Below are 20,805 nucleotides of genomic sequence, written 5' to 3' on the forward strand. Positions count from 1 at the left end.
ACTCACATACACACACATCTGACCATTAATTATGAGGACTAACCTGGTATAACCTGGACTAACTTTACCCATAAGAGTGCCACAACACTTAAGTTTGTTTCAATACCAGCATATAGAAAAACAAAACAAGAAATTATCAGCAATTGTTCACCCTGGCTTAAACTTTAAGAGAGATTTCAGAAAACTAACCTGAGTTTGTAATGTGAGATTTAACAGGTGTGAAGTGAGTGAAGAGCAAAGAGAGAAGAGGGAAAGTGAAATACGGAAATATTTTAGCTTTAAAAATTAAGAAAATAAAAAACCAAAAGGAGAGTTTACTGTTTAACCATCACTGACAAATGCATTCACCCACAAGTATTTTTCATAATTGAACCTTGAATGTCAGTCTTAATTTATTCATTAGATTTTAAGAAGTTTTGTCTAAAGATAGTTTTGAATAAAGCTAAATATTTCCAGTTGATTGGGTTTTGTTAATGTGAAAAGAGAAGATTGTTCAAGACTTGGTATTATTATCTAAATGAACATTGCTGACCATTTGGGTTTAACTGTACATCTGTAACCATATGAATCATGCATACACACACAACCCTAACTAACCCTTGATTATGAGGACATTTTGGGTTTAACTGGACCTCTCACACACACACTCTCAAACACACACAAACACCTGACTAACCCTTGATTATGAGGACATTTTGGGTTTAACTGGACCTCACTCACACACACACTCAAACACCTGACTAACCCTTGATTATGAGGACATTTTGGGTTTAACTGGACCTCTCACATACACACAAACACCTGACTAACCCTTGATTATGAGGACATTTTGGGTTTAACTGGACCTCACTCACACACACACTCAAACACCTGACTAACCCTTGATTATGAGGACATTTTGGGTTTAACTGGACCTCACTCACACACACACTCAAACACCTGACTAACCCTTGATTATGAGGACATTTTGGGTTTAACTGGACCTCACTCACACACACACACTCAAACACCTGACTAACCCTTGATTATGAGGACATTTTGGGTTTAACTGGACCTCTCACACACACACACACACTCTCAAACACACAAACACCTGACTAACCCTTGATTATGAGGACATTTTGGGTTTAACTGGACCTCACTCACACACACACTCAAACACCTGACTAACCCTTGATTATGAGGACATTTTGGGTTTAACTGGACCTCACTCACACACACACACTCAAACACCTGACTAACCCTTGATTATGAGGACATTTTGGGTTTAACTGGACCTCACACACACACACACACTCTCAAACACACAAACACCTGACTAACCCTTGATTATGAGGACATTTTGGGTTTAACTGGACCTCTCACACACAAACACCTGACTAACCCTTGATAATGAGGACATTTTGGATTTAACTGGACCTCTCTCACACACACTCTCAAACACCCGACTAACCCTTGATTATGAGGACATTTTGGGTTTAACTGGACCTCACTCACACTCTCAAACACACACAAACACCTGACTAACCCTTGATTATGAGGACAAACTGGGTTTAAATGGACATCACAATTAACTCCACACATAGCAGGAGTACCTGTATTAGAGTTAACCATACTAAACCAAATCAACTATTCTACGTTAAAGAGTGAATTCACAAATGATTGTGCATCTTTTTGCTGCCACTAAACCTGTAAAAGTAATACGCACACCTAAGGAAATAGTGCTACAATGTGCTGTTGCTATATCAACCAACATATACACGTGGTGCAAAATGAACCTGGTTGGAGAAAAGGATTAAAGATCAGCAAGTTTTACACTTCATAGAAGACTAGTTAAAGGACAATTAGATGAAGAAATGCAACTAGACAGCCAATAAAAACTAACAAAATTAAACTGAAAGGGCAATTTTTATTTTGCAAATGGTAAAAAAAAAGGCTCAACAACTGAGGTCTAATAAGGCCATTATTAGAGATGCACCGATTGATCGGCTTGGGACCGGAATTGGCCGATTTTCACGTGATCGGCCATGACCGGCGATCGGCCAGTCAGTCTGACATATACCGGTCAAACGCACTCTGGCGCCGCATGATTAACATCGCGCAACATCAGCATCACACGTGCACACGGAACGCACATGTAGAAAACCTCATGAATTACGTCAGTTTCACACCGCAAGCGTGAGAGGCGCGTATTTTTTCCGGCGTGCATGTTAATCAAAGAGTGCATCACAGCGGGAGCAGGAGCAGAGCGTCAAGCAGGAGCGTCGCGTGAGCAGCAGTGAAGCGCAGAGTCTATTTTTGCTGCGCTGCTCACACTCAATTAAAGTGAAAGCACACTTTTTTTGATGTGCAAAATAAATATGATTTCACACAAAAAGTGCCAAAAATGCACTGAATTTGCAGGTCTAGTGTGTTTTAACAAGAACTGGAATAGGCTATGTCAGAATAGAAAATGAAATGACTCAAAAATATTTATAGAAAATTCACCCATTTAAACTTGTTTTTATTATTCAGTTTGGGTAGAAGTATATGGTGTTTTATAAAAAAAAAACATATAGAAAATAAATGTGTGTGCTGTTAAGTGGTTAGAAAAAATGAAATCGGAATCGGCTAAAATCGGTATCGGCGGGTCAACCTCGGAAAAATCGGAATTGGATTACAATACAAAATTGAGGGAGTGTGCCTCAAAATGACCACAGCAACACACTGGAAATAAAACCAAATTAAATTGCCTTCCAGTAAATGCATGTATTTGTAAATTTCTTTCAAAACAGTGTTTTAATAAAAGTAAATAAAAGGATGTCTTGAACACTCTTCTGGCCCAAAAACACTTTAGAGAACAAAACCCACAGACATTAAAGGTTGTATCAGCAATTTCAGGCCCAAACATAAATGATCACATTCATCTAATCTTTCCTAACAATCCGCTAGCTGCCCGCCCCATAAGCAGGCCGTCCAAAAACCGTGTCTCTGTAGGCAGCCTAGGCTCTGAGATCTGCACACAAAAACAATGGGTTTCACCAACTACCAAAACCAAAATAAACAGTGTTCCAACCAATCACCGACAGTTCCAACCAATCACCGCAAAATCTCAAACCACAACACCCCCACCTTTTGTGTGCAGATCTCAGAGCCTAGGCTGCCTACAGAGACGCGGTTTTTGGACAGCATACTTATGGGGCGGGCAGCTAGCGGATCGTTAGGAAAAATTAGATGAATGTGATCATTTATATTTGGGCCTTTTTTGGGCCTAAAATCGCTGATACAACCTTTAATGGAAGGCAACACTGATCTCTCGAAGAACTCTAAGATGATTTCTTTTTCAACATCAAACCTCGGTTCCTCACGAAATCCCTTATATTTTGGGCCGTTCTTTCTCTCAGAACAGGGTCCTCTGCAGTCTTGCACTGCTCACACTCTGCCTTTGTTGCAAGGTGTCCCTTTGAAATATGGACTCTGAAATGTTTCATGACAGCATTCACTTCATTTGGGCTCCATGGCCTTTTCACTATTCTCCTCAATTTGGTCTCTGTAAAAAAACAAAAACAAACAAACATACATATGTATACCTATACACCTATATGTATATACATAGAATAACTTTAATATACCCAAATGTTTAAATACCTCTGGAGTTCTCGGTTTCATCCTGATTAATTTGGCTTTTTCCTGAGGGGTAAAAAGCAACAATTAAAATGTATTCCAGCCCTACAATCTAAACAGTTTCGGACCATGTGAAATATCAGCAGATAAGCACACAGGGAAAACTAGTCTCTGGTCCTGTGTAACACGAAAAGGACCACTTTACACTGAAATGTTTTTTGGTGAACTGAGTAGTATTGGATGAGTTGATCAGAAAGATCAACACCTCCCATATTCTTGTTGTATTCAGTGACAGGGGTTGGGCATGGAATGGATTTGGTGTTCCAGCCTCCATCCTGAGTTCTTACCCTTCTCTGAACGGTGTTGCCAGAGAAGGCCGGGTGAATTGTGGAGCAGACAGAGACTTCCCGAGTGTCCATCCACTTTACGAAAACCAGAGGGCCGTCACGGATCCACCTGATGGTGCCCCTAGGATCCTTTTTGTTCATGGCATTTGTGGTTGTGCGGGGGCATCCTCGTCTGTTGTCCCTGTAGGTGCCACATGCTCCAAAGTTCATGCTGTAGAGATCCATGAATAGCTTTGGACTTGTGTAGAAGTTGTCTACATAAACATTGTAGCCACTCCCTAGGAATGATTTGTTCATGAGGGACATAACCGAGTCGTATGCCAGTCCTACACCAGAAGCAAACACAGACTTCCCCGTGTATACAGCAAAGTCTAAAGTGTACCCAATGCTGCTGTCTGCCAGCACAAAAAGTTTGAAGCCCCACTTAGTTGGCTTCGCCTTCATATATTGCGTCATGCCAGTGTGAGCCTTTGTTGCCATCATCCTCTCGTCCACTGAAAGGTTCTGCCGTGGGCGATAAAATGCTCTGCATGCATGTTTGATGTCATCTAAAAGGGCCTTCAGACGAAACAGCCGGTCATAAGCTGGTGTCCCTCTCTTCCGGTCGTTGTGGACATTTGAAAAGGTCCAATGGTGTGTATATGGATGATGTCCTGGCTTTATTGTTGGGACGAACCTTTTGGGCACTGGAGGGATGTCTGGCTGACTCTTACTGTTCCATGATGGAGTTGGGGCTGCTGGCTGTGGTGATCTAGATCTCGACCTTGTGGATTCAGGACTTTGTCGACCCCTCAAGCTGCCGGATCTGGATCTGGATCTTGACCTTGACCGCGCTCTCCCTCTAGACCGTGACTGCAGCCGTCCATGGCCTATTCTAGAGTGCGGATCGGGCCGAATTTTTCTGTCCGAGCCCGGCCCGCGTCCGACAGAGCAGTAACCGAACCCGACCCGAGCCCGACAGGCATACAGATATTTATGTTCGAGCCCGACCCGAGACCGAAAGTTAAAATCCCGTTTTTTTTATTCTCATACTAATGACACATGTACGTTTGTTTGTGTGGAAAGCCCGCTTTTATTAAGCAACTTAAGGAAGAGATTCAGAAATGTCAATAGATGAGCATGTCAGCGCGCGGAGCAACAAGCGCACGTAACACAGGTGTACATGCACGTGTTTCGTTGTCACGGACCCTGGCCCGGCCCGTCGGGTACCGGCGGGTCCCGTCGGGCTCGGGTCGGGTATCCATCCTCTAGCCTATTCCTGGCAGCTGCTGGGATGCTGCAGCAGAAGTGGGAGGCTGGGATGCTGCAGCAGAAGTGGGAGGCTGGGATGCTGCAGCAGAAGTGGGAGGCTGCGATGCTGCAGCAGAAGTGGGAGGCTGCGATGCTGCAGCAGAAGTGGGAGGCTGGGATGCTGCAGCAGAAGTGGAAGGCTGGGATGCTGCAGCAGAAGAAGTGGAAGGCTGGGATGCTGCAGCAGAAGAAGTGGAAGGCTGGGATGCTGCAGCAGAAGAAGTGGAAGGCTGGGATGCTGCAGCAGAAGAAGTGGAAGGCTGGGATGCTGCAGCAGAAGAAGTGGAAGGCTGGGATGCTGCAGCAGAAGAAGTGGAAGGCTGGGATGCTGCAGCAGAAGAAGTGGAAGGCTGGGATGCTGCAGCAGAAGAAGTGGAAGGCTGGGATGCTGCAGCAGAAGTGGAAGGCTGGGATGCTGCAGCAGAAGTGGAAGGCTGGGATGCTGCAGCAGAAGTGGGAGGCTGGGATGCTGCAGCAGAAGTGGGAGGCTGGGATGCTGCAGCAGAAGTGGAAGGCTGGGATGCTGCAGCAGAAGTGGAAGGCTGGGATGCTGCAGCAGAAGTGGAAGGCTGGGATGCTGCAGCAGAAGTGGAAGGCTGGGATGCTGCAGCAGAAGTGGGAGGCTGGGATGCTGCAGCAGAAGTGGGAGGCTGGGATGCTGCAGCAGAAGTGGGAGGCTGGGATGCTGCAGCAGAAGTGGGAGGCTGGGATGCTGCAGCAGAAGTGGAAGGCTGGGATGCTGCAGCAGAAGTGGAAGGCTGGGATGCTGCAGCAGAAGTGGGAGGCTGCGATGCTGCAGCAGAAGTGGGAGGCTGCGATGCTGCAGCAGAAGTGGGAGGCTGGGAAGGAAAGTGGAAGGAAAGTGGAAGGACCCTCCTCAGCGGAAGAATGGGAGCTTTCCTGTCTGGCTCGGGTGGGTGGGCTGGTGTCTTCATTATCATGACTGTAAAACAAATAAAGCAAAATATTAGATCATACATATCAGATCAATTAGTGTTTTTGTATTTGATTTCTCACATAAGATAACAATGGCTGAGATTGCTACTGTATCCCCCAACCCACCACAGCTATAATATGAGCACTCTCTCCCCAGCCAAAAGGTGTGACCAACATCCTACACTACAACATCCTTGAGACATTCTCTCCACAGCTAAAAGGTGTGACCAACCCCCCACTACAACATCCTTGAGACATTCTCTCCACAGCTAAAAGGTGTGACCAACCCCCCACTACAACATCCTTGAGACATTCTCTCCACAGCTAAAAGGTGTGACCAACCCCCCACTATCCTTTGTTTGTATCTCTAGGTAAACTCAGACAAACAATGGCTGAGAGACAAAGTGTAATCCACAACTCTTACTACTCTGTAACAAACATAGAAAACGAAATACTACTTTTACAGAACTTATTATTACATATTTAGAAAATGTATATTTTATTATACTCGGGTTTTTATTTATTTATACTTTTACAGTAAATAAATAAATGGAACTTACTCTTCAGCAGGGTCTAGACCATCCTGGTAATCTAGTTCCTCATCAGTCGAAAAGCTCTCTTCTCCAGAAAATCCATCATCCTCCATGGCATCAAAAAAGGCCAGCGCTTGATTTAGATCCATGTTTCTCAATCTCTGACGATCCATTATTCTCCGTGTATTCTTCAAAACTCGCGTCTCTCTGTGCGTCTCTCTCTCCCCTCGAAACCACTGTGCCGTGCGTCTCTCTCTCTCCACAATATCAGCCTTGGTTCATGCGTAATGACGCACACCAACGTGGACGACGGATCAGCCTGTCATTGGTCAACAACCTCACGCAAAGAATCACGTGATATCCAAAATGGCAGCTAGCATCGAGCTAGCGGCAAAAATGACAGAAAATGTATAAATTATGGACATCAAGTGGATAAAACTTGGATATAAGCGTTTGGATTTATTGCTGAAACACTCTGAAAGGACGCACAAGTTCCAGGCTGGATAGAAAAACTTCTGTAAAGGCTAGAAAGACACCAAAGACACCCCCGTGACGGCTAGCTCGTTAGCTTTCTGCTGCAAAAAACGGTAAGAAAATCAATCAAATAATATAAATATTTATCGGAGGAGTCGTGTGGCGTCGTGGACGATGCCGTCGGGCTCAAAGGGTTAATGCAAATGGGTGGAGTGTCTGTTCCGGATGCCTCCTGGACGCCTTCCCGGGAAGGTGTTCCGGGCGCGTCCCACCGGGAGGAGACCCCGGGGAAGACCTAGGACACGCTGGAGAGACTGTCTCCCGGCTGGCCTGGGAACGCCTCGGTGTCCCCCCGGAAGAGCTAGAGGAAGTGGCTAGGGAGAGGGAAGTCTGGGCATCTCTGCTTAGACTGCTGCCCCCGCGACCCGGCCCCGGATAAGCGGAAGAAGATGGATGGATTTGTTTTAGACAAATATGCTTGCACTCTGTCACCAACTAGATATATTTAAATTAATGTAGGCCACTTTTCACTGGTAACAAAAGACATTTAGCATTATCAGGACCCACAAATATTCCCCCACTGCATTATATATATATATATATATTTATATATATATATATATAATATATATATAATATATATATATAGTAGTTTAATGTAGTATTGACACTAAAACTCTGTAAACTTGATTGTTTCCCCTCAAACAGTAATTTTTATTTTGGGTGTCCTATACACAATACATAGTCACTATCCACAATATATATTGTTGCATTTTTGTATTGCGATACATTGCTTAATTGACAGCCAATCGGAATCAATTCTGCTATAACATGCTTCAATATATAAGCGGCAGTCAAAGATGCGATCACAATAAACAGAACGTTACCGTCTGCTGGTTGGACCCTAACTAGGCCTGTCACGATAACAAATTTTGCTGGACGATAAATTGTCCAAGAAATTATCGCGATAAACTATAATATTGTCGATCTGAGACCATTTTCATCTATGTGCATGTGCATGTTTACTGTGTTACCGGCAGTGTTGTGCCAGTTCATATGTGTAAAAATGAACTAGTTTACGTTCATTTGTTAAATTCTTTTAACAAAGATGTAGCCTATTATTAATAATAATGTTATTTCAACACAATATCTCGTTATTTCGAAATAATATGTGTGCGTGCATCTGTAAATCCGGTGACGCGTGTATTGATTTTTATTAATAAACAAGTGTTTTCTCTAAAAGTGTCGACTCGGCTGCAAAGATGAAGTTGACGATCGCCATCTCCGTGTGAACGCGCTTATAGAGATAAATGCACATAAATAGGCTAAGCCTAATAATGGATTAAATAATCAGAGAGTAGCCTTTTTCTTTTTGAATTATTTCGTTTAAAGACATTTCAAGCTTTGTGTATTTGGTGTATTTGTCATGTCTGTGTGAGGCATACACTGAGTTTCGTTAAGTTAGGATGTGCTCTAGTTCACGTGTGCAAGTGAGCGCGCGGGCGCCTCCGTTATATTTGTTTCGTCGGCCTATTCATTAAATACAGGCAATTGGTTGATGAAAAATGTATTAAAATTAATATACAATTTATACAAAACGAAATTCACTTTAAAGAAAGGCTTTCTATAACAACTTCAACTTCAACGGTCAAAATCATGTCTGACCCGCTCCATGTCTCATATTGCGCATCCTATCTTACTCGGTCGTGCTGTTCACTTTTCATAAATCAACATAAATGGAAAAAAAAAAAAACATTATAATATTTTAACAAATATGAAACGCGCTTTTTTTATGGCTACAACAGTATAGTAAGCCTACATAGCCTACTCTCTATTTGTACAAATTTCTGCACATTAATTTAATTCTGAATTTTAAACACACAAGTTGAAAGGCATTTGTTCAAATCAAGTTCACGGATAATTGTACGTGCATTTATAAGCCTAATCATTATGATAGGCTACTAAAATCCTAACAAATAGGCTATGCTATGTACAAAAAATCAGATGAGTTCTCTCGAAAAATCTCTCGTTCACGTTCACTGTATGAAAAGTGATTCGTTCAGTTCAGCGTTCGGCGAAAATATGAACGTCGTTCATTGAATGCGTTCATGCACAACACTGGGTTTTAGTCGATACTGTTTTACAACAAATGCGACATACCGGCTCGCTCAGGTTAAGTGGTTCACCACGGTCATTCGGTTTAAATCCGAAGTGCTCCCACACGGCAGCTGTCGCGTTTGGCTTTGAAACCGTCTCGTCTTTTCGCTCTTCTCGGCAGTCGCCTCAAGCACTCCCGCCTCCCCACACAAAGTCCATGTGACTGACAAGCGCCGCCTCCCCACACAAAAGACAATGCAACTGACAAGAGGGTTCACTTCTCCTACGCTAAGGAAACGAGAGTTGTCATTCAGTCGCAGATAACAAACAAGTATGCAAATTAAATTATCGCGGCTAGAAAAATTATCGAGGTCATTTTTTTTATCGTGCGATTAATCGATTTATCGACTATCGCGACAGGCCTAACCCTAACACAGTTATGGTTAGTGTGAATGGGCCTTAACAGTTTACATCTCTGTGACTGAAAGTCACAAAGCATATCCAGATTGAAAAGTGTGCATATTGGGTCTACAGCTTATCCACAATAAAGAAGCAGCCGACACATACCCAAAGCAACATCTTTTCCTCAAACCCTATCCCTGACATGACGGTCCTCGTAGTGGAGAACTGTCCTTACATTTCAGGTCAGTGTCATGCCCATCCCCCAACGCACGAGTTATGAAAATGAATGAACCGAGCAAGGTACATTTTACTCGAATTTGAGACGTCACAACAGGGTCTTTAAGACGACAGTCCACGTCAACCAGTCTAGTATGGTGCCCAACTAGGGCTGGGCATCGTTCAAAATCTTTCGATCCGGTGCCAATTTCGATACCTCAGTTTCGATACCGGTTCCTAACGATACTTTTTTCGATACCAGTTTTATGAAATCCATTTTAACAAGATTACATAAGATATTACCTCAGAAAAACTTTTATTTTTTATTTATTTAGTTTTATTTTTTCAGTTTGACTCATGCTCCTTAGCCAGTGCACAAAGGAATAACATTTTTTATAAAGCACTCATGCTCACCAAAGCTGAATTTTTAAATAAAAAAATACAGTAAAACTTTAGTAATATTGTGAAATAGTATTACAATTTAAAATCGTATCTAATATATTTCAAAATGTAATTTATTCCTGTGATGTCACAGCTGAATGTTCAAAATCATTACTTCAGTGTCACATGACCCTTCAGAAATATGAAAACAGTTTGCTGCTTAATATTTTGGAAACTATGATAATTTTTTTCATGATTCTTTGATGAATAAAAAAATCCAAAGAAAAGCATTTATTTAAAAACTAAATATTTTGTAACATTACACATGTTTTAATGTCACCTTTGATAACTTTAATGCATCCTTACTGAAAAAAAATTCTGACTAACCAACACAGTTTTGAACGGCAGTGTAACGTTACATTCAGTAGGTTATTATTTATTGCAATATAAACACTGTCCGAGTGACCAACAAGGTATCTCTTCATTTACCAATCGAAGACGAAGCAACTTTCTGCTCTTTATGTTTACTCCGTGCACTGTCAAGGTCTTCATCGTGTTTGTTGTGGTACCGGTCTTTGCAGCAATTATTTTACCGCAAATACTGCATTGCGCGCTGTTGGCATCGAGCCTGGAGAAATGTAGCCACACTTTTGATCGACTTTTCCACATCTTTAAGGTATTATGTGTGTGTGCTCAAGTCTCATATGAATATGTGCACGGAGAGTTTGTGTGTGTGTGTGTGTGCTCGCGTCTCATAAGTATGCGTGTCGAGAGTTTGTGCGTGCGCGCGCGCGTCTCATATGAGTGTGCGCGGAGAGTTCCGCGCGTTTCGTGTGAAGAGAGTTTGCGTGTATGTGCGTGAGCGACTTTGTGTGTCGTTGTGCATTTCATATGTATTTGTTTGAGCACTGACGTTGACGAGTTAGCCTAACTCCTTAGGTATCGAAATCTGGAACCGAACAACATGTCATGTTTCGATACTCGATAGTATCGAGGCAATTCGGTCGGTACCTAAAAAGTATCGAGACTCGGTACCCAGCCCTACCCAACCATCCTACACTTAACATTGCCTGTGTCAAAGAGAAGAAAACAATGAAGGAACATGCGCTCACTTACTTTCTGTTTCACTGATGAGGAAGGATTCACACTGCATTCAGTCACAGCCACTGATGTCTCGTCACACAATTCCTGTAATTATGAGAAAGACAGGTACAACACTGAGGCAAGGATGTTTGCCAATTGGTCACCGCAACTAATTCTAGTATCAACCAAAGTCTAAATATCTAGTGTCCCTTTCATTGCTCCGTCGTGCACAAAGCAGACATGCAGAATTTTTAAAAATACTCTGCATCATATAAAAAACTAACATTCATGAAATACAGAACATGGTTGACTTTCAGTGATAAGTTATTTAAGAGACTCACCCTTAAACGCCAAGGCCAAGAGGAATCCCCATAGTTGTATGTGACCTCCTCATCTGGAAAGATATGTCTTATACTAAACAGACACAGGTGTGGCCTTCCGTCAACAATGATTGTCTTGACTTTGCAATTTGGATCATTCACCAGTCGTCCAAGTGAATGTCCACCGTACTCTTTTGTTGCATCTATGCTGTGATAAAAATAGTGCAGTAAGAAACTTAAAACATAGACACACACTGAAACATACGGTTCTAACTGAACATTTGGGTTAGGCTAACCTTGGCCTATTTAACCTATATTCAAATGCACATTGTGAAAGTTAACTTGACTTCCTAAGAATTTAATAGGTCAGATGATCCACTTAAGGTAAAAAAATAATACCCCAGTTGAAAAATAACCATGTTATTGATTATCACTAACTAATAAGTTCCTCAAGTTATGAGAACCATAGCAAATCTGCTATTGTAATAGTGCTGCACGATTAATCTTATCGCAATCGTAATCGCGATGTCAAGCCTGTGCAATTATATGACGCAAAATGCTGCGATTTTATGTAAAATAAACAATGGGCTGGTACGCAATTAACGCAGCATCTGTTATTTTTTGTCATCCTTTGGCTAGTGTTACATGATAATGCTCTCATGCGATTGCTTAAAACCATTTATGCGAGACAAGTCAAAAGAGAGCGCGCTGAATAGGGATGGGCATCGTTAAGAAATTATCGATATCGATGCCATTGTCAAGTCTGCTTATCGATTCCCATATCGATTCCTGTACTATTTGCTGAACACCTACAGGGTGGCTTTGAGAGTTGTTGGCTTTGAATGTCTCATTTAAAGTGGTTTTAGAGAATGAAAACCAAGTGTGGAATATCAATACAGAAGTTGAATGCTTTGAAAAAAAAAAAAAAAAAGTAAACATTTCTAAAACAATGATTCTGATCTTGATTCAATATCGATTCCTTTGGATAAATATTAGGTACAGTAGATGCGTTAATATGTTAATTTTTCTCCTCCCAAAATAATCTCACCTAATGCAGAGCCCTGTCAGCTGGTATTATTATTAAAGGTTAAAAATAGCATCTCAAATTATAATAAAATGCGTTTTTTTATGACAACCTTATAATATATTAATGATATAGGTAAAAATATAATAAATATGTAATATATTATATTTAGCAAAATACTCCCCTCAACAGACAATTTTTTAAGTCTACCTACGTGCTGTGATTATTAAATGGCTTTCCGGTGAACGTAACATTACGTGACTGAGCTGTTTAGTGTTTATGGACCTCTTTCTGAGGTTGAAAAACACTTGATCGATCGATTTTATTACATTTCGGTAAGTTGAACTGTATCTTTCAAATAACCTATTGATCATTCGAACTTAAGTTAATTTAGGCTACTATTAACTTAGTAGTAGCCTAACAGATGATCGGCTCACGTGCCGCTTGAACTGAAATCTGTCACGTCAATTTAAAAGCACCAAAACGGTGTTTATTGTTTGAATTTTGTAATTAAATTGACAGAATTTAGAGCTGGGAATTAGTTTCATGTCAATAGTACCGTACGCTTCTCTGTCGGTGCTTTCTCTGCGTGAGAAAATGGATGTGTGGCGTGAGAGCGTGTGGAAAGTGACAACTGCGTGAGTCTCACGGTGAATTCGTGAGAGTTGGCAGCCCTGCGTGCAGATTCAGTTTGTAAATGTTTTTGGCGGGTGTGCTTGTGCAGCCGCGGTCTTGTTCATTTGCTTTGTTGTTTTTGTATCTCTATGGCAAACGCGCTGAGCACCGTTCGGAACTACGGGAGCCCAGACCGAGCGTCGGCGGATGTTAAAGAGAAAACCGATTTTCATTCAAACATATCGACGTACACTACACATTCGAGTTAATCAATAAAATATATTTATCGCCCAGCCTAATGGAAAGGAACATTCGGAATCATTAGTGGAATCGTTAACGTGTGGACGTGTACGATTCCGATGAATCGGAACGTTTGGAACTGGTTCCAAACCGGAACCTGGAACCGATTCCCAAGCCTAGCGCTGAATGTCCGACTGTGACTCATAGAAAGACACGCGCCAGAAATACAGTTCTCTTTCGCGCTTGAACGAACAATAACACACAATTATGCCAAAATGTCGTTTGTCGAGTATCTTCATAACATAAGAGCAGTCTTATGATGGAGGTATAGAGTTGTGAGAGAATGAGGCGCATGTGAGATCCGCGTCTCTGTCAGCAGCGGCTGCTCTTAAAGGGCCAGCAGCCAAAGCTTTCTGTCAGTAAAGTTAATCAAAGAACAAAGGGGACAGAGAAAATTACTCACTGCTCTTGACTAAAGAACTTATGTAGCTTTAATAAGGATTAGTCTATTTATTATGTTTGATAACTTTATTAAATTTCTGTATACCTGAAAGACAGGAAGGGCACAGGTAAATATGACATTTATTATGGGTTTATGTGAGGATTATTTGAAGTTCACTTAAATTAAAAGCTGTTATATTTAATGAAGTCTAATAAATGTTTTTTTTATTTTTTATTATAGCTTTCAATTGTAATGATGGAATCACTGTAATGTTGGATGGCTATAATTAATGTTTTTAATGGGGGTGGATTAATTTATATCCAGACATCAATGGCTTCGATGTTATCAATCATTTAGTTGTTGCTAGTTTGAGTTGAGAAATACACATTTCAGAATTATCACTAATCTGTGTGTGCATTTTGCTTTAGAACTCATTTGCACTCATGAAACCATTTGTTTATTATATCGCAATTGCATATTCCAATTGCAATATTGACCTCAATTGCAATATGACATTTTCCCCAAATCGTGCAGCCCTATATTGTAATAATAATAGTAATAATAATAATCATCATAATCATAACTGTTTTTATTAGAATGACATGCAACTAGTTTGCTCTGAATATGAACCAAAAATAAATAAATAAACCAAAAAAGAAACAGCCAGCTTACCAATAACGTGTTCCATTCCATGTGAAGTCAAACAAGTAGTTGCCTTGAACATCTTTAACATGTTTACTTTGAGAGAGAATCCCACGGTATTCAACAACAAAGGTGGATGGTTCAATGTGCTCAAGTGCAAACACACCTCTCCCTAAAAGAGCAAAATAATATATAACAATACAAATAAAACATGAATCCAAGTGCACCTATATGTTACACAGCTAACCAACCTATCCTTTTAAAGAGTTAAATCCTGTAAAACTGTGTAATGTAATATGAGGTGCAAGAAAAAAAAAAAGAAGAAAAAAAAAATCAAGCATTGGTTTTCACTGTGATATAGTCTACTAGTTGAATTTGGTTGTAACCAAATTAGGTACAACAAATAAAATAAAATAAAAATAAATACTTAACTATGTATACAGAGAATAATGTTTACATTATTCTCTGTATACATAGTTAAGTATTTATTTTAAAATAATAATAATAAAAAAATTGTTTAAAGTTTTTTTTTTTCCATCTCTTAACCTTTATGAAAATGAGCGGCTTACCCAAGGGTAAAATGTGTGAATGTGAAAGATCATGTCCAGACTGCCAGCAATAGGCCTACTTTTCATTCTTACAAGTGCATGCCTACTTTATGATTTGATTTGCCTGCAGTCTGAACATAGTCAAATTGCCTTGTGGTGCACAATTTACCTTTGAATGTGTTGATTTGTCGTCCCTCAATGAAGGCTTTGTCTTTGCCCTTTGCATCCTGCTCAGGTTTTATTCTCTTCTTTCTTAACATGTTGACTGAAAACATTCCAGACAACATAATTAGTATGTGTGTGTGTGTGTATATATATATATATATATATATATATTAGATAGATAGATGCTTTATATACAGTACATTATTGTCAGACTGTAGTCTATATCAATAAATACAACATTTTACACATAAATAGTTGATAAGTGAGGTTTTGAGGCTTGCTACTTTTGATAAGAAACAGTCTCCGATTTCAAATTCAGTCCATTTTAATACCATTTTATCACTCTTTAATGTGGCGCCTCAGATCAAACGAAGCTAAACTCGTTACTTAGAAAAATTAACTATAGAGAGAAAGTTTTAGAAAATGTTAAATGTTACATACATAAAATCAAATTGGAAATAGAATCGAAAGAATGTGAATTAAAATTGAATCATAAAATGTCTGCTAATATCCAGCCCTAAAATGAATAAACTAAATATTGTTTCAAGTCATTCTAATGACAGTAACATTACATTAATGAAAGTATACTTTTACATTAGTTTCGTTTCTGTTTATTTAATAGATTTCTGTATCTTGCTGTATTAAACTGTAAATTCATCCACTCAACTTTACCAGTCATCATGATGACATGACAACATAGATTTGATTTATTTCAAAATGTAAATTAATTCTCTCAAGCATCCATGGATATGTATCTTTCATCAACTAATACTAATACTTGTATGTGTCTATGAACAACAAGAGAATTTCGTTTAATAAGTACCAAAAAAAAAAAAAACCTGAATAGCATGTGCAAGTTGTTTGGAGACGCCATTTTAACTGCTTATGGATTTATAATATTAGCCCGATTAATGGCCACGTTTAAAGTAATGTAACTAACGTTATTCAAAACTGTCTGACTCCACAAAGGTAGAATATATAAATAAACGCACTTACCTTCCTCGTGATAAAGTGAAAATCTCCCACTATAGCTCGTCAACTTCGCTCGAATTCTGCTAATTAATCTTTCATGATGATGATTAACCTTCAGATTAATCCATAGACAGTGGATTAATCACACCGTCACACCACACGTCTGCGATAGAAGATCATCAGAGGCGCAGGCGCGCTGACTTTGACGGATGTGAAATGCAGCCAATCACTGACGAGGATTCCAGCAGCCAATCACTGACGAGTATTCCAGCGTTCCACCAATGAATCGCGCTTGGGCGTGGTCTGGGTGTATTAGCGTCGAATTTCACATAGACAATCACTGACGAGGATTCCAGCGTTCCACCAATGAATCGCGCTTGGGCGTGGTCTGGGTGTATGAAATGTGTATGATACTGCAGTAGCGTCGACTTTCACATAGAGGGAGATTATACACTCTGAGCATACACTGGCACACACTGAAAAACGGGTACAACGGATTTATAAGGACATATTGAGAAAAAGCGGGAGGTGGTTAGGCGCAGCCTGATAAGCCTTTCTACACTGCTCGACTTATGAGGACATTAGTGCTGTCCTCGTAGTTACGGTATGTCCTCATAGAGTCGGTATGTATCCATGGTTTTTGTCCTCATAATCCGGTCGCACCAACGCACACACACACACACACACACACACACACACAGGCACGTGCAGAGGGGGGGGCTTTGGGTGCTCGAGCCCCTGCCCTTTTTCAAAATTAATCAAAAGTGCCCTTCTCAAACAAATATCATTGATAATATTGTGGTCAATAAAACAAAACGCATTTGCTTATAATTTACATGACAATGTGCACAAGACTAAAGTAGCCTAAATTCACGTTTATTTTTACGTTTCTGTCAGTCTGAGGTGTCGTTGCTATAACGCGTTGCTATGGGTTGCGTCACTTGCGTCAAGTTGTGCGTGTCTTGCTTCGGTCTTGACTGACGGTCTCCATTTTCGAGGGTCTAAAACTCCGGAGTAGTGTGTGGGTGGCAGGCATAACCGTAGCAAAAGTTATGCGTTTTAAAATGAAAATGTACTAGTTTACACGTAGGTATCCCACACAGTCTGCTTGGGAACCGATGCTCTCGAGCGTCTTTCAGTCAGTATGGCTCGACGGCAGAAAAAAAAAAAAGCTTTTTTTATTATTATTATTTTTTATAATAAAAGGTTGTGTCGATTCAATTAAAAATCCACATAACACATATTTTAAAATATTACTTAATTCGCTGAAGCCTGTTTGTCATGCATAATACACCGACCAATCGTCATCTGGCACAAGAAGTTCAAATATCATTGGACGGTCATTTATAAATAAATCATTTGAAAATTACATGGACAGACGAATTGACATTGAAGTGATCTGAATCTCCGTCGTTGACCTAATGGATGTTAATTGACTACAAACCAGCACTAAAAGTAGCATTAATGGTAAGTATAGTATTCAAGTCACTTGAATTTAGTCTATATTGATACACCGTTTACCATTATGAAACTATCATAGTTTGTTAAATGAAGCCCAGGCCTACTTGCAGGCCTATAATGTGAAGTGTAGGCTGCCTGACAACAACACGCGAAATGGTGACTTTATTATTTTAACATTTTTGAACACACACATTACTATTTTTTTTTTTTTTAAGTCCCTTATGCGCTTTAAGCCTGCATTTATTTGATCAAAAATACAGATTTTTTTTTCTATTTTAATATACTTTAAAAAATATAATTTATTTCTGTGATGCAAAGCACATATATATTTATATATATGCCCTTTTTAATATTTGAGCCCCTGCCCCTGAGGAACTCTCTGCACGTCCCTGCACACACACACACACACACACAATGTCCAAAAGTTTAGGATCGGTACGATTTTTTTAATGTTTTTGCGAGAAATCTCTTATGTTCACCAAGGCTGTATTTACTTGATCAAAAATATAATAAAAACAGTAATATTGTAAAATATTATTGCCATTAAAATAATGTTTTCAATTTGAATATTTTAAAATGTCATTTACTCCTGTGTGGGCACAGTTGAATTTTCAGCATCATTACTCGTCTTCAGAGTCACAAGATCCTTCAGAAATCATTCTAATATGCTGATTTGTTGCTCAAGAAAAATTTCTTATTTTTATCAACAATTGTGCTACTTAATATTTTTGTGGAAATCGTGATACTTTTTTATTTCCAGGTTTCTTTGATGAATAGAAAGTTCAAAAGATAAGGATATATTTGAAACAGAAATATTTTAGTAAGACTTTATTTATGTAACACCTTTTAAAAACAGTGCGAATAATATCATATTACAGTGTAAGATAATAAAACAACTATAAAATAAATCAAGGAAAGGCCCTAGTGGACAAATGTTAAAACACATTTGTTCACTATGGGCCTTTCCTTGATTTATTTTATAGTTGCTTTATTATCTTACACTGTAATATTATATTATAAAAAGATACTTTTTAAGTGCGAGACGATTGCTAGTAGATTGTATCACGTAAGCTGTATTCTGAATTTTAAAACTGAGGTCACTGTCAAACATGATTCCTAAGATCTTGACCTGATTACTGGCTTTTAGAGATAGAGTGAACAGATATGGAGCAATAGATGTTCTCCATGCATCATTATGATACTGTAACAAGTACCTACTGTATGTCCTATCCTTGTTCAGCTGTAGATAGTTCTGAGACATCCACAATGCAGTCCAGCAGGGTGGAAATTGAATTGTGGGTATCTCTATCTGGTGCAAATGGACAATAAAGCTGCGTGTCAGCATACTGGTGAAAGGAAATAATGTACTGTTCAATTACACCAGCTAAAGGAAGCATGTATCGGTAAAAAAAACCAGAGGACCCAAAATTCCCTTGAGGAACACCACAAGATATAACATAACGCCTGGAGGTGTAGGTACCCAGTGCAACATAGTATCTCCTGCTACTTAAGTAGGATCTGAACCAGTCTAATGGCGCTTTTCCATTACCAGTACCAGCTCGACTCGACTCAGCTCGTCTCAGCTCGTCTCGGCTCGGCTCGCGTTTCGCTCCGTTTTCCATTGCATAGTACTTCCACAATAGTACCTGGTGGTCGTCATAGCGACGCGACACACACCCGCTACCCACACACACAGGACAATGGAGGAAATCGAGTGTATGCTGTTTTACATAATATTAGTATTGGGTATATCACGCAATCTCTGGCAAAACTATTTAAAAATGCCGGGGTTATTCAGGATACTCCGTCTGGCGCGTGCAATGATGGCGCAGTGAATAGTGACGATTCTCGCTGACCAATCAGCAGTCTCCCGTGTGTCACGTCACGTTTTAGTATCGCCTCAGCTCGCCTCGGCTCGCTTAGAACCTCGCCGGAGGTGATACGAAAAAAAGTACCTGGAAGCAGGTACTGGTACAACTTTTACACAGTGGAAAACCAAACAGAGGCGAGTCGAGTCGAGGCGAGCCAAGGCGAGCTGGTACTGTGCAGTGGAAAAGCGCCATAAGACAGGACCTGATTACTTAGAAGGACCTGCTTACCCAGTTCGAGTAGAGTCTCATGATCAATAGTGTTAAAAGCATCACTCAAATCTAAAAGAACGAGGATTGCCAGCCAAGTTACCCGAGTCCCAAATAATTGTTTGAAACCTTAATGGCTACACGTGGTGTAAGTAAGTGGTCAACTTTCTTGCATGTTTTAAACTCATTTGTTCTACTGGCTTACATTTTGTCAGATGTTGAAGAGTTGAGTGAGGCAGCAGCTGGAACGTTGAGCCCTTCGGCTGGTGATCGGGTCCCTGCTCTGCTCCAGAGAGCCAGCCAGGCTGAAGACAGAGCTCAGAGAGCTGAGGAAGCCTTGGCCCGGGCAATGGAGGATCTGCACAAACTCAAGTCAGTATGACATCAACCTCACTGTGGTTTAAAAATGTAAAGAAAATTGAATTTGGAAAAAAGAAGGAGCGATAGTTCACCCAAAAAAATAAAAAATTCTGCCAACAGTACAACAAAAGGAACATAAAGTATAAAAATAAAAAAGTATATATATATCAGCATTTTTTCGTTCATAAAGTTACAGACAATGGGGTCCAGTGTTGTTTTGACCAATAAAAAAAAAAGACAAGTAAATGAAGGCAGAATTTTTTATTTTTGTGCAAACTACTCACCTTCTTCTTAACGTAAGAGTGGGCGCAGCCATTGTGACTTGATTGTGTCGAGACTTCCGGTCTCATACGCTTCCGTTTCTTTTTAGCTGCGCAAAAATTGTCCGTTATGCTGCTTGATATTGCAAGCTGGTATTTGTTATCATATATATATATATATTTTTTTATCGTAATCATAAACACTGGTTTGTAGCGCAAACTATTTTACCATTTACTGCATTTTGTTATTCTTCCAGTTATTTACTATAGCGGCTTATGAATCGGACGTGTCCACACAATCACAGAAAATAGCTTA

At 40.0% G+C, this 20,805-nt stretch overlaps 2 protein-coding genes across 2 annotated transcripts in view; one reads left to right on the forward strand and one right to left on the reverse strand.

The window, feature by feature from the left end:
* Positions 1-20,805, reverse strand: part of csrp3 (cysteine and glycine-rich protein 3 (cardiac LIM protein)) — a 347,838-nt gene that overhangs the window by 266,578 nt on the left and 60,455 nt on the right. The window lies entirely within an intron of this gene.
* The window catches only part of prmt3 (protein arginine methyltransferase 3), a 74,023-nt gene that overhangs the window by 1,670 nt on the left and 51,548 nt on the right, over positions 1-20,805 (forward strand). The window contains exon 6 of the mRNA XM_079593590.1: positions 20,085-20,241. Coding sequence (XP_079449716.1) covers positions 20,085-20,241 — 157 coding nt within the window. The remainder of the gene's footprint in view (positions 1-20,084; positions 20,242-20,805) is intronic.

This window comes from Phoxinus phoxinus, assembly GCF_949152265.1.
Source record: "Phoxinus phoxinus genome assembly, chromosome: 2".
Classification (NCBI taxonomy): domain Eukaryota; kingdom Metazoa; phylum Chordata; class Actinopteri; order Cypriniformes; family Leuciscidae; genus Phoxinus; species Phoxinus phoxinus.